The 13910-nt window shown below is 45.7% G+C and overlaps 4 protein-coding genes across 4 annotated transcripts, besides 1 other annotated feature; 3 read left to right on the top strand and 1 right to left on the bottom strand.

The window, feature by feature from the left end:
* Window positions 1-172: 172 nt before the first annotated feature.
* Window positions 173-3310, bottom strand: KUCA_T00002847001 (uncharacterized protein; the record flags this gene model as incomplete). Its single annotated transcript, XM_022603134.1, has 1 exon — window positions 173-3310. One exon carries the CDS (start codon window positions 3308-3310, stop codon window positions 173-175), a length of 3138 nt encoding a protein of 1045 aa, XP_022458869.1.
* Window positions 3311-4031: 721 nt separating this feature from the next.
* Window positions 4032-4109: a sequence feature (Short protein (KUCA_T00002846001, CDK26872.1) was converted to a misc_feature.).
* Window positions 4110-4677: 568 nt separating this feature from the next.
* On the top strand, window positions 4678-9138 carry KUCA_T00002845001 (uncharacterized protein; the record flags this gene model as incomplete). Its single annotated transcript, XM_022603133.1, has 1 exon — window positions 4678-9138. The coding sequence occupies one exon, from the start codon at window positions 4678-4680 to the stop codon at window positions 9136-9138; it is 4461 nt and encodes a 1486-aa protein (XP_022458868.1).
* Window positions 9139-11231: 2093 nt separating this feature from the next.
* On the top strand, window positions 11232-11636 carry KUCA_T00002844001 (uncharacterized protein; the record flags this gene model as incomplete). Its single annotated transcript, XM_022603132.1, has 1 exon — window positions 11232-11636. One exon carries the CDS (start codon window positions 11232-11234, stop codon window positions 11634-11636), a length of 405 nt encoding a protein of 134 aa, XP_022458867.1.
* A 930-nt stretch (window positions 11637-12566) lies between these two features.
* Window positions 12567-13430, top strand: KUCA_T00002843001 (uncharacterized protein; the record flags this gene model as incomplete). Its single annotated transcript, XM_022603131.1, has 1 exon — window positions 12567-13430. The coding sequence occupies one exon, from the start codon at window positions 12567-12569 to the stop codon at window positions 13428-13430; it is 864 nt and encodes a 287-aa protein (XP_022458866.1).
* Between the last annotated feature and the right edge of the window lie 480 nt (window positions 13431-13910).

Here is a 13910-nt window from a genome sequence, read left to right as displayed (position 1 = left end):
GAGCCATGTATGCAATGCGTCCTGATACAGAGGCTGTGTTACCTCAAATATTGTAAGTGATTTCAAATCTCTCTTAACCTGTTAACTTGTTATTGAGTTACGTCATTAGTGTAAGTAGAGTATAAATATGCGGGATTCCAAGCCATTTGCCTCTCGCAAGCAGTGACACCACCTACTCGTCGTCACTCTCAACCATCAGCCTTCTACGCTTCACCTTTTCAACGATTTCCTCTTCGGATTCCTCGTTTTCTTCAGCGTGAGCGTCTCCTTCTCTTTCCTCCCTGTCATCCTCCTCATGCTGCGAGGCCGTGAAGCTAGATTGACTGAGACTTTGGCTCAAATTTTGACTGAGATCTTGACCTAGTCCTGGACTCGACGATCTCTCTTGCTCTTCTATTTCCGTAGTTTGTGTAGCAAATACATCAGGAATACCCTGAGAAACAAGCTGAGACAACGCCTGTGACGGCTGAATCTCAACGACATGATCTATCGAACGACTCACATCCTTTGCCAGCTTCAACAACTCCCTGAGTTGGTCTGGACTCAAGGCCTTATCCTGATTGTCCATGATGATTTCGTGTAGCCTCCTGTCACGGGCGAAAAGCTCGGCATCGCGCTCATCATCAGATTCATCATCAGAGTCAAAAACACGTTCAGTCGAGACCACATCGTGAGCGTCTCCAGGAGGTTTGGGTCCTGATTCGTCGTCTGAAATATCGTGAAGTGCCAGGTTGTTGGCCATCTTGTGACGACGAGTGGTAGAGCGGTGATTCGACTTCTTTGAGGCATTCTTCGTGGGCTTGGCTGATTTTCCACCTTTCTTAATGGCACGTCCAACAGGAAGCACTCTGTCTCTTGCTTCCAAAGCAGCCTCCATTTTGTCCAAATCATCAGCCTCCCTCCACGCCTGCGGGACGACCTCATCGTCCTCACTTTCATCCGAAAGAAATGTATACGTACGCTCTTCGGCTCCTTGACGATGGTATTCTCTCTCATCTTCATCCGAGATCCTAAGATAATCACCAGCAGCCGTGTCACTATCGAAGTCTGCTGCAAGAGCTAGATTCAAAAGCTCAAGGACATTCTCCAGCTTCTCGGAGCACCTCACGTTCCAAACCATTCCCCTCATGAAGTTGATTTTGAATTCCATCACTTCCAGGAATAGTGACATGACCCCAGTGCGAACAGACGATCGATAAGCTGCAAAATCCAACTGCAAATCTGTGGCCTGCTTCTCTGCCTCCAAAACCTGCTTCATCTGGTCCCGAAGCCAAACTACCACATCCCGCTCGTCTCTTTCGGTGAAATAAGCCACCAAAACCTGAATCTTCATACTCTGAGAAAGCTCTGTATCGATAAACTCCTTCGTCTTAAACTGAGGAGGCTTCGTAGCGAAGCTTCTGGTTGGGTCTCCTGTTTCCAAGAAGTGGTTAGAAGCCACTTTTGGCGAAAACGCCAGTTCTATCCACCAAGACTTCACAGCAGTCGCCTTTTTCTCCAGCTGTTTCATAAAAGCTGAGGTCAAAACTTCCAGCTCCTTCATTGTCTTTGAGTGGGCCGGGAAGATATCGGAAACCACAATGTCGTGGAGAAGAAGCATCAAGTCCAAACGACCAAGATCTGGAAAGCTTTCTGGTTGTTTCAAAACCTTGAAGAAGTACGAAAGACATCTGCGAAACTCGCTCTCTGCGATGTCCTCGTAGCGGCCAAACACAGAGACCACCGTGTTGATAATTCGATGGTCGTAAAGTCGTTTTTCAATGTTTATCAGCTCGTTTCGAGTCTTGGTGAGCTGATACTTATCTTCAGTTGCTGTAAGCTGTGACAACTCTTGAGCTTTCAACTTTGAAACAATCTTCAGAAGTGTGTATACATATTCAGTTGCATCGCTGGCGAATTCAGACGACACCTTCTGAGAATCACGCGGGACTGTAGTCAAAACATCTGATCCTGCCTGATTGGTGAGTAATACTCTTCTGATTAGCTCACCGCCCGCCTCTTTGAAGACCTCTATATCCTCTTCATGGCCCGGAAACTGGTCTGGAGCAAGAGAGAACAGCGAAAACGCAAACTGAAGAACTTCGTTCATGCACACCATCGTCGCATGAAGCAGGTTCCATTCTCGTGTATCCGAGTACTCGTTCATTCCCTTGAGAATGGTGTAGTAGGTTTCTGGGTTGAGAGCCTCTACTGTTCCGCTAAGATGGCCTAGAGTGGAAGCACTTTGTGCAGAGTCCTGAGCATTCTCACGATAGACCCGGCAAAAACGCAGATACCAGAGCAGGGAGCGGTAGTAGCGGTACATTGCAAATGCACCTAGGGTATTTTTCTCTCCCTGAACAATTCTGCGAAGAGTTTGGAACAGAGGATTGAAACCGGTGGAAACGAAACTGTCGACAAAACGCTTCAATATAACTGCAGAACTCGGGCTAACCACTCGGTTCCGAGGAGCACTGGTACGGGAATCAAAGTCTGACTTCAGACTCTCGTTCTTGTTGTTCTTAAGACGGTTACTGGCACTCCACGTCTTTCCATCGTCAAGACGACGAAGAGGGTCCTGATTGACCTTCAAGTGTTGGTTGCCCGAAAGAGTGACTTTTTCGTGGTCGCCAGTATGCAGTGAAATCAGTGTTCCAAAGTTTGAGTGTCGAGTCATTCCAGGTCCGAGGACTCGCTGTTTAAGAATCTTTTCGCGTCTCATTAGCCCCGCCAACGAGTTGTTTTCCACTTTTTCCAACGGCAATGCCACACCAGAGTCGCTACTGGCTAACAACCGCTCTGGTTCAACCCCCACTGTAAGATAGTAAATGCAGTCAAGACATACAGGCGCTAGGGTCTCGCCGTCAAACTCGGAATCCATCCCGGAGACGATTGTTTGAATAAAAGACAGCACCTTGTTGCTTTCAAAAACTTCTAGAACAGCAGAAATGGCAATATCGTCTCTGGAAACACCAGATGGCATGTTATCGGCTAACTGGGTTATCTTGGAGGTGGTCTTCCGCGAAGCTGTTGGAGTTTCGGGCTCAATTCGAAGCACGTTTCGCACCAAATGTAGACACAGGTTCAGTGTGACAGTATCTCTGGAGGTCCGGGACTGTTTGGGGGTCCGCAAAATCGGCAATGCAAGTCTAATAATTCCCTTTAAGGTATTTCCACCTTGGGTGTGCAAAATCCGACTTTTATAGGCAACCTGGATTTTCTTGAGCTTGGAATACATGTTCACACGGGGCAAAGGCGACTTCTCCTCCAGAACCAACGGTCTGGTAAGCGCCACAAGCAGCTCCAAGCACAATAGGAGAATGCTGTTCATCTGAGGTCGGTTCTTACCGGTCGAATGTTCCTTTTCCCATTGGCAAACGATGGGGATTAGATCGTTTTGCACCAGGCCGGAGTCCGCGCAGGCCGAAGAAACAATCCATGAGTCCGAAAAATCGTCCACTGTCCGAATCCACCTCTTGAGATCTCGCAGGCAAGCAAGCGCCTCAATTCCCAGCACGTAGCGTTTCGTAGTCTTGTCTGTACCTCCTAGTGCTGAACACAAGATGGTAATATGCGAGCGGACCACATCTTCGGCACCAATCTGAGGGCGGGAATCCAGACTCCGCTGCTGCTCGGCCGTTTCTTCTCCATCAAGCGGAATATCATCTATGAGTATTTCCTCTATTTCGAGATCACTCATGGTGCTGGAGATAGAGGCCAAAGAATGGTTCTTACTCTGAAGGACGCGTTGTAAAGTTTCGCGTGGTCGTGTATGAGAGAAGAGTTGGCGCGTTTTGATCACGTGACTATCTTGAGGCACGGGTACACGGGAGTGCGGCTAGGATGTTGTGGGGATTTAGGACGATGGGCTGCAAACAAAGGTGAGCCACACACACTCGGACCAAAAGGCTCTGAAGACATATACTTGGCTGTTAGTTGTCGAAAGCTGTAGTTGCAAGATACATGTTGCTTGTAGTCATCTCACTGTACGAAACAGAAATCGTGGGGGGATTCCTTTCGCGTTCACAATTTTAGCACCCAATTTCAAGATTTCAGACTTTCATTCTAGGATGTTGAGTGTGTGAATTCGCCCAACTTGATCCTCTCCGAAATAGCACCATCATCCTCATAGAGTCGTTCCTACCAAAATCACATGCTCGACGTTGCCAAGAATCCTCCCCTTAACAACTTCCCCAGACCAGTTCCGAAATACCAACCATTCTAACTCCTGAGAAATGGGCCCATACATCTGCACTCAGTATGTGCCTCGGTTGTTCGGCTTCTAATAATCACCTGGCTTCCGTCTTGCTCTTGCGCCGAAGTCTAGTGATTGGTTCGGCTCTAAGCTTATAAGTTATCGGCTGATATTATTTGACCGCATGTGTCATGCAATCACAAATAGAGATTATCTTGCCGAGAAGATGCTTCTATCGTAGATTGGAACCGCGGGCCCAAATGCCCGTGGGGTGGAACGGGGTGCATTGAATTGAGAATGCATGATGCACGTTTGCAATCCTGCAGGTGGGTGGTGTGAGTTCGATGGTGCGAAACCCGATACCAGGTGGTTTGTTAAAGTGCATTTATAATGCGGAATTGAGTACTTCCGCAGTCCATGAAATCATCTAAAAGAGTTTCGTAGACGAGTGATAGAACATTCATAGATTTTCCCAGATTCCAACAAATTTTCATACACTTTCAATGGAGGATACACATCCACAAACAGCTGAAAGCTCACTCGATGACTTCCTCGCAGATGCCGAGGTTCAAGAGCTGGCGCGACAATTTACTCAACAGTCTACCGAATTGGAAAGAACCGGTACCGAACTCTCGCGGGTGTCAACTAGATTATCACAGATTTCTGCAACTGGTGAAAATCCCTTTGGAGATGAAGATCCAAAACTAGACCCAAATTCAACTGAATTCAATGCCAAACACTGGATCAAAAACCTGAGATTATTGCAAGACAAAGATCCCGATCATTATAAGCCTTATCGACTAGGAGTTGCTTACAGAAACCTACAATGCTATGGTGGAAATGTAGATGCGGATTACCAGGGAACAGTTCCTAACGTACTGGGTAAAGCATTGAGATTCTTTAAAGAATTGGTGGTGCCATCTAAAGACACTTTCGACATAATCAAGGCTCAGGATGCAAATATTGAGCCTGGTGAGCTTGTGGTAGTGTTCGGCAGACCAGGTGCTGGGTGTACCTCTCTGCTGAAAACAATCGCAGCTCAAACTTACGGTTTTCATGTGGCCAAAAACTCAGAAATGACTTACAATGGATTGACACAAAGTGATATTCGTGGGCGTTATCGTGGAGAGGTTATCTATAACGCAGAAACGGAGATACACTTCCCTCACCTAACCGTTTGGCAGACTCTTTACTTTGCTGCTTTGATGAAGGTGCCCGAAAATCGTGTTCCGGGCGTTTCTCGTCAAGATTACGCAAGTCATTTTGCAAATGTGTATCTCGCAATGTTTGGACTTTCCCACCGCAAAGACACCAAGGTTGGTGGTGCATATGTGCGTGGAGTTAGCGGGGGTGAACGCAAGCGTGTTTCAATCACCGAAGCAAGTGTATGCGGCTCAAAGCTACAGTGCTGGGACAATGCCACCAGAGGTCTGGATGCCGCTAGTGCTCTTGAGTTTGTGAAAGCATTGAGAATATCGTGTTCCACATTAGAAATAGCTTCACTGGTTTCCATTTATCAGTGCTCTCAGGATGCTTATAATTTGTTTGACAAGGTGATTTTGCTATATGAAGGCCGCCAAATTTTTTTTGGCGACATCCATCGTGCAAAGGGCTATTTCATCAGAATGGGATTCCATTGTCCTGAACGCCAAACCGTTCCAGACTTTCTGACATCGATAACTTCGGCTTCGGAGCGGATTCCAGAGAAGGGTTTTGAGCATCGTGTTCCTCGTACTGCCGAGGAGTTTGAGACAGCCTGGAAGAAGTCTCCAGAATACGCAGAATTGGCCGCAGAGCTAGACGACAAATTCAACAGCATAAACAGCTCACACGACGAATTAACTAATACAATACATGCTGGTCACCGTGCCGAACAAGCTAAGCATGTCCCACCATTGTCACCATACACAGTCTCTTACTTTATGCAAGTGCGCTACCTGACTGGAAGGGCTATGTTGAGGATCAGAAACAACTGGTCAGAGCCAGTTAGTTTGATTGTTTCAAACTTTGCCATTGCCCTAATTCTTGGTTCTATATTCTACAATTTGAAAGACTCCACCAGTGAGTTTTACCATCGTGGAGCGTGCTTATTCTTCGCATGTCTGTTCAACTCCTTCAACTCTCTTCTGGAGGTAGTTGCTCTCTACGAAGCTCGTGGCATAGTCGAAAAGCACAAGCAATACGGAATGTACCACCCTAGTGCTGAAGCTGTTGCTTCTATTATCTCTGAATTTCCAAATAAGCTGGCGACATCTCTCAGCTTCAATATCACGCTCTATTTCATGGTGAATCTGAAACGTGAAGCCGGTGCATTTTGGTTTTTTTTCCTGAATGCTTTCACTTCAACTTTCGTTATGTCTCACATTTTTCGGATGATTGGCTCAATGACAAAGAATCTTGCCCAGGCCATGACACCTGCGTCGCTGATTCTTCTTGGTCTCAGCACCTATGTTGGTTTCATTGTTCCAACGGACGAGATGCTTGGATGGTCCCGTTGGATTAATTACATTGATCCAGTCGCCTACACTTTTGAAGCCATGATGGTGAACGAGTTTCACGGGAGAAATGTCTCATGCGGTTCGTTTGTCCCTCAAGGCGGTTCCTATGACGAATTGCCAATGGCCTACAGAGTGTGTTCGACAGTGGGATCAGAAGTAGGAAAAGAGTATGTTTCGGGTGACCAGTATTTACTGGAGTCATTTGGCTACAAATGGGACCATCGCTGGCGCAATTGGGGTATCCAAATGGGATACGTTGTATTTTTCTTCTTCTTTTACACTCTGTTCACGGAATTCAATCCTAGTGCTCGTCAGAAAGGTGAGAAGATTGTGTTTCAGCTCAAGACATTGCGTAAGCTACGCAAGCTCCAGCGCCGACACAAAGATGTGGAGAATAGTGATGAAAAGCTTACTACTGAGGACGATCTTGACTCACGCGAATCAACACCCCAATCTGCCCCGGAGCATCATATGGGTGGTGACGACATTTTCCATTGGCGCAATGTCAGTTACCAAATTCCATGGAAGGGTTCTACACGGACACTGCTGTCTCAAGTTGATGGTTGGGTCAAGCCCGGAACACTCACTGCTTTAATGGGAGCTTCTGGTGCAGGAAAAACTACTTTACTGGATGTTCTGGCTGACCGTGTGACGATGGGTGTGGTCACGGGCGACATGCTGGTGAATGGTCATCCCCGTACTTCATCGTTTCAAAGATCTACCGGTTATGTTCAACAACTTGATCTTCATCTTGAGACCTCGACTGTCCGTGAAGCATTAATGTTCAGTGCTCATTTGAGACAGCCAAGCAGTGTCCCTGAGGAAGAGAAGGTTGCCTATGTTCGCGAAGTCATCAGGATTTTGGATATGGAAAAATATGCAGATGCCGTTGTTGGTGTTCCTGGAGAAGGTCTTAATGTTGAGCAACGTAAAAGATTGACTATTGGTGTTGAGCTGGCTGCAAAGCCGCAACTGTTGCTTTTCCTGGATGAACCTACGTCTGGTCTGGATTCTCAGACGGCTTGGTCTATTTGCCAATTGATGAAAAAATTGTCCAATGAGGGCCAGGCTATTCTGTGCACAATTCACCAGCCTTCTGCTATGCTTTTCCAGCAATTTGATCGACTTTTACTACTTCAACCTGGTGGTGAGACGGTTTACTACGGTGACATCGGTGAAAAGGCCACCACTCTTATCCAATATTTTGAAAAGAACGGCTCTATTCCATGTCCAAAAGATGATAATCCAGCGGAGTGGATGCTGAAGGCCATTTCTCACGGTAATACCGATTGGCATACCGTTTGGATGCAGTCTCCAGAACGTGCTGGTGTTCAAGCAGAACTCGACAGAATGGACCGAGAACTAGTGAAACGTCCCATGGAAATGGTAGACTCAAATAGCTCGTTTGCGGTGCCATTATGGATGCAATATCGGTATGTTACCAAACGTGTCTTCGAGCAATATTGGCGCACTCCTTCGTACATCTGGGCTAAGATCATAAAGGTGGTTCTGACAGCTTTGTTCAATGGTTTCACGTTCTTCCAAGCAAATAGATCAATCCAGGGCATGCAGAATCAGATGTTTGCAGTTTTCATGTACACTACAATGTTTGCAACTTTGGTTCAGCAAATGCTTCCTCATTTCGTTGCTCAAAGAGAGTTGTATGAAGCTCGTGAACGTCCAAGCAAAACTTTCAGTTGGGTTGCCTTTATCTTGGCCCAAATTTCAGTCGAACTTCCTTGGATGGTTCTTGTGGGAACAATGGGATTCTTTTGCTGGTACTATCCCATAGGATTTCAGAACAATGCTGCATTAACTGGAGCTACTCATGTTCGTGGTGTGCAGATGTGGCTCTTCGTTGTTCTCTTCACAATGTACACCTCTACCATGGGACAATTGTGTATTTGTGGTCTTGAAGTTCAGACAACGGCAGGCCATATTGCGACGTTTTTATTTGCCATTTCATTGTCTTTCTGTGGTGTTCTTGTGACTAAGGCTGACCTTCCAGGTTTCTGGATATTCATGTATCGGTGTTCGCCATTCACCTACTGGATTAGTGGAGTTCTCAGTACAGGATTGGCAAATGCAAAGGTCACCTGTAGCTCCAAGGAGATACTCTCGTTCCCCACCTTCAATTCCACGGCTTGTGGTGAGTATATGGCTCCTTACATGGCTGTCGCTGGAGGCTATCTGGTGGACCCCGAAAGTACGACCACATGTGAGTATTGCTCTTTAGCCAAGACCAATGTTTATTTGGACTCGATTAACGCTCCGTACTCGGAATCATGGCGCAATCTGGGAATTTTCATTGCGTATATTGTCATCAATGCCACAGCAACATGTGCTATATACTATCTCGCAAGAGTCCCCAAGAAGGTCACAATCGAGGTAATTCGTCATTGGATCATCAAAAGATGGTCCAGATCGCCTTCAAGTGTTAAATATCCGTCTAAAACTCTCAATTGATGCTGCAAGGACTAATAACATAATGCCTTGACTCTTTGCATGTATTCGGCAGATGTTTCCGTGTGGCTATTTCGGGTGTTTTAGCTTGTTTTCCAACAATTATGATTGGACATCTGGCTTTGAAAATCCTGGGGATGTCTTATCTGCATTGATATTATGGTTTCTTGCATAAAGAGGGGGAGCAGATAAGAAAACAGAGAAATAGACACTTAACGCCAAATGAATGCAGAGCCTTTTTGGACATTGTACGGGTGTAGTTCAGATACATTGTAGCCGCGAAAACCCCTATATGGATATTTCAATGAAAATTTTGAGTGGGATTTTCATAAGTAACCTCGGTAAAGCATGCGACTGACGTACCTCGGAAATATTATCCACATAAATGCAGATTACGTGGGAAGCACATCCATTGTCTGCATAGTGTCAAGGATATTGCCTCAACATTATTATTAGAGCATTCGGCCTTAACAGAGTGGGGCCGATTATGGCGAGTTCCGGCCTGCTAAGGTTACGTATGTAGGCTTCAATGACAAGCCACCTAGCAAATATGTGGAAGTAATAGAGAAAAATGCGAAAGTGGTGTTCATTATTCAAAATGATAAAAACATAATTGCGCCACCATTTCATACCATTACATACCATACTGTCATTTGGCTAGAACATTCTCTGAAGCTCCAAAATAATAACACATTGTAGTTTGTCACCAATCGTTTATCTCTTCACCACTGGAGCTCGAATTGGGAGCCCTTCAAGCATAACTCTTCTATCGTATACACTCGTGTTACGAGCATATTATTTACTCCTGCATATTATCTGCAGATTGTTTAGCTTCACAGCGCCGTGAAAATAATATAAAAATATTTGAGGAGTCTCATCGATGAGGATTGAATAAAGATCAACATTCTCTCCATTCTTATACCCTATACTAGCATTGATACGCCTAAAGCATATTCTCCGGATCTAAACCTTAATCACGTAGGTTCTTCGCCAAATCTAAAATTATAACCACATTATTGCTAGAACAACCTTCACGTTGCAAGGCTCTGCAATTTTAATCGCTTGCCAAATGCTGCCTGTTACTGTTCATCTGCAGCAATAACCGCCCACCTCCACTATTTCGGCAGAACGCCTTTGAACCAACCGGGATTCAAACACAAGCACCGGTGAAAAGAACTCAAATACAGCTATTTCCGAACCCGTTTGCTATTTGGTAGCCCCGGTTGTTGGGCAAGATAAGGTTGATCGGCTCAGGTTGCCCGTCTCAAGTTGCCCGTCTCAAGTTGCCCCTCTCAAGTTGCCCGTCTCAAGTTGCCCGTTAAGCTACTGCTCCCCGGTGGTGTGACTGCCGGCAACTTTAGCCGAATCCGTCGTTTTCGGGGTTCAGGCCTCGACAGCAAGAGCCAATTTGTTGTGGATTTTGGCGAGCACATTTTCTAATGAGATCCATTAGGCTGAGAGCAATGTGTGACAGGATTTAACAGGAACAAAAGTAATAGTGGTGCTACTTTTTGAACGGGACTAAAGCCGCAACAGGCCGCTGCTCCGGGAATGGGGCTGAGGTACGTCAGAATGGGGTTGTACAGATGCGAAGACATGCATTGTCTGAGGTCAATGGGCCGACTGCGACGAAGAGGTATGCATTGGCTGGCCCGACAGCAAACTGTGATTTTCTGTCCAAAATAATAGTAACTAGAGTTAAAATATCTGTAATTTCACAACATTTTCCCTAGGACGATATTTGTTGCATGTAACCTTCAATTGTCCTGCAAAACCTGGCCAAAGTCACACTCATCCCTTTGTTTTCGGCCTAAATATACGCTCATGCAGCATGACTACAAGTTACATGCAGCATTATGCGGACCGCTTAAAGTTGCTTCGAACTGTAAATGACCTTCCAGAAGCAGCAGTGGGCTTGTTCGACTAGACGCTGAACCATGTTTGGTACAATGTATTCAGATAAATGCGGGCATGGCACCATCGAGAACGCGCGCGCAAGTATATATTCGAGCAGATGCCAGATTTTTGGGTGGTTTTTGAAAAGCGGGTTGTTTCTTGAACAGTTGCAAACCTGATAACATCCCGAATACATCTCCATGAATAGCGACTGGTTGTCCTATGTCGACCTCGAGGACTATGCTCCTCCCTCCCCGGTTTCCCCAGGGATTGAATACTCTCCTCCATCACCAAGGCGTCGATCATCAACGCCCAAGAAACGGAAGCCTCGGAAGAGATTGACCGAGTCCCAGAAACTAGCGCACAATGCCATTGAAAAGAGGTATAGGGTTAACATTAACGCAAAGATCGTCAATCTCCAGAAGCTGCTGCCTTATGAAGTTCAACCCGATCCAAATTCTGAGACACCCAAACTAAACAAGTCCGCAGTATTGGATAGAGCTTCTGAGTACATTCTCTCCCTGGAGCGCGAGAGGGAAGATCTGAAGTTTTTGAACGAGCATCTCCGTGCTGAGCTGGAGATGCTGAGGAATGATATTTTGTGAAACATGACACTTTTTGATGACTTTGTTTTGTTTCTTTGTTTATGTTTTTTTGTTGGATTTCCTCCCGCCAGTTGTTCTACCGTTCCTGCTCTGTCTATATCGCAGGCAGAAAAGGTCAATTCCCGCCCTAGACTCCATTTTCTTTCTTTCAACATATGGACGTTTCCATTATGCCTACTATTTATTCCCGCTATATACAGTTAACAAAGAGTTCCCTACCGCGACTCGATGCCGAATGTAGATTAAGAAAAACGTGAAGCTTGCTGTGGAGTTGACCCAAGAAGAATGCGGGCTCTTTCTTTCTAACCACTTCATCTAAGCAACTGAGTCTATCGTCTTTGGTGATATCTCGTTTACCGCGATTGAAGCTGTGGCAATCCTTAGTGAAAACCCTTATCAATACTCGGTCACGTTTGCAGTGCATTGATTGCACCCGGATTGTTGGCGAGCCAATGGAAGGGTAATGACTGAACTACATATATCGGCATTTATACTCCTCCAATGCCGTTCTGTGGCATTTAGTTGAGATTGTGATACCACCCAAAATTCTTTCCTGATTCAACTAGGCGATGCAGTAGAATTAGAGGTGTGTCACAATATACTGACACAAAGACAGTAACTTTTCAGTCCGTAAGATAGCAATGATGACAGGATTGCAGCTGTATAATGGTTTTAATGAGGTAGCACCAACATACTGAATTCCCCCTCAGTTAACTAGCTTATCAATATGCACCTGTCATTTAAATTTACCACAATTGTTCCAACACCATTAGAACCTTTATAATCTTCTTCATTCCATTTAGACTCTGGCAGAGTGCGGCTCTTCCATGGGAATATTATGTGTATAGCACGACCAATCTCCTACGCGGCTTCTTAACTTTAACGCGTTGTTCCAAAAACTCCCCTTCTGCTAACAGCCCACCGCGTACAATGCCGTCAAGACTGGACCAGTATCGCAAGTCTAAGCGTGTAAATCTGGCCTCACCTTTGTCGAGTCCAAAACAGCCGAATAAAGAGTCCAGTCGAGAGCCAGAGCCCAAAAGACCAAAGCTGACAGAGCAAGAACAAAGCGAGGACGAAGAAATCGACCTCGATTTAGATCTGGAGGTAGACTACGAATTGAGAGATGACGGTTTAGATGATACTGCTTTGGAGCCTGTTGAAGACGTTGAGCTGGACCTTTTACTAGCCAGCGATCGTATCGACGAAGAAGAAGATCTAGATCAGATCGCGCGATTGAGACAAACAGACGAGCCTGGATCAAACCCACTAGATGACAAAGCAGCTCATGATCTTGCTGTGGAAAAATATGCTCGGAAAAGCTTTTTACCCAAGACTTATACCGCAAAATCCGCCTTGGTGAAAGCTCTAGCTCCAGTATGTGCCAAAACGGTTCGTAAGATCGTGGGTGGTTCAGCAAAGTCTTACTACTATCGACTAGCACGTGAACTTGCAGAGACTTCACCGCGAGAGCTGATCACTCAGCAAGAGCTGATGGACCTGAAAACGCAGAGTTTCCCAATGGGCTACTTCGGCACTAAACGCGGCTCCGCCATCACACAGCACATACTAGAGGAGTATTCGCAAGAAATCCGCGATCTAGAGGAACGGGGCGATAAGGTGGTCAAGTTTTTGTCAGTGGAACGGTTTGCATCGATGGTTTTGACATGTGAGGTGCTTGCGCGGGGGGCTCGCAAAGAGTTCTCGCTGCCGTCTCTGGAGGATGCGTATAATCTATTAGAACTAACGTGTGACTACGGGTGGTATATTATGGACTATTGTGAGCTGGAATAGAGGAGGGAAAGGAGAGAGATCTTCATACGGTGTGACCAATCTGCCGAACCGTGAATCAATGATCTCTACGTGTGCCTATATCCTACAATATGGATAGCAAAGTGGGTATTAAATGAAAAGGAATATTCCAGCAAATAGGCAGCAGTATCTGAGTCATTTATCATTATTTTGTGAGTCGTTTATGGCGAGCCTACCTGCACCCGCTATGTGCCTAACAATGAACTCTATATGTGACGTTTTCATGATCTTTTCACTCTCGTTTTACAATCGGGGTGATGACGCTAAACATCGTTTGCTATCATGACTTATCATTATTGTTTATGAACAGTGTGCCAATATACTGCCAATAGACTGCCAATGGACCCCTAATTGAGTATGCGGGCAATGCGGGATATGAGCACACCGTCAGAAAGCGAGCAATCCACAGAAAATAGAAGGAGAAGGGAAAAATAATTGAGCCAGAATCTGAGCTGTATTTTG

This window comes from Kuraishia capsulata, genomic scaffold (assembly GCF_000576695.1).
Source record: "Kuraishia capsulata CBS 1993 genomic scaffold, Kuraishia_capsulata_scaffold_3, whole genome shotgun sequence".
Taxonomy (NCBI): Eukaryota; Fungi; Ascomycota; class Pichiomycetes; order Pichiales; family Pichiaceae; genus Kuraishia; species Kuraishia capsulata.
This window is presented reverse-complemented; position numbering and strand designations above follow the sequence as displayed.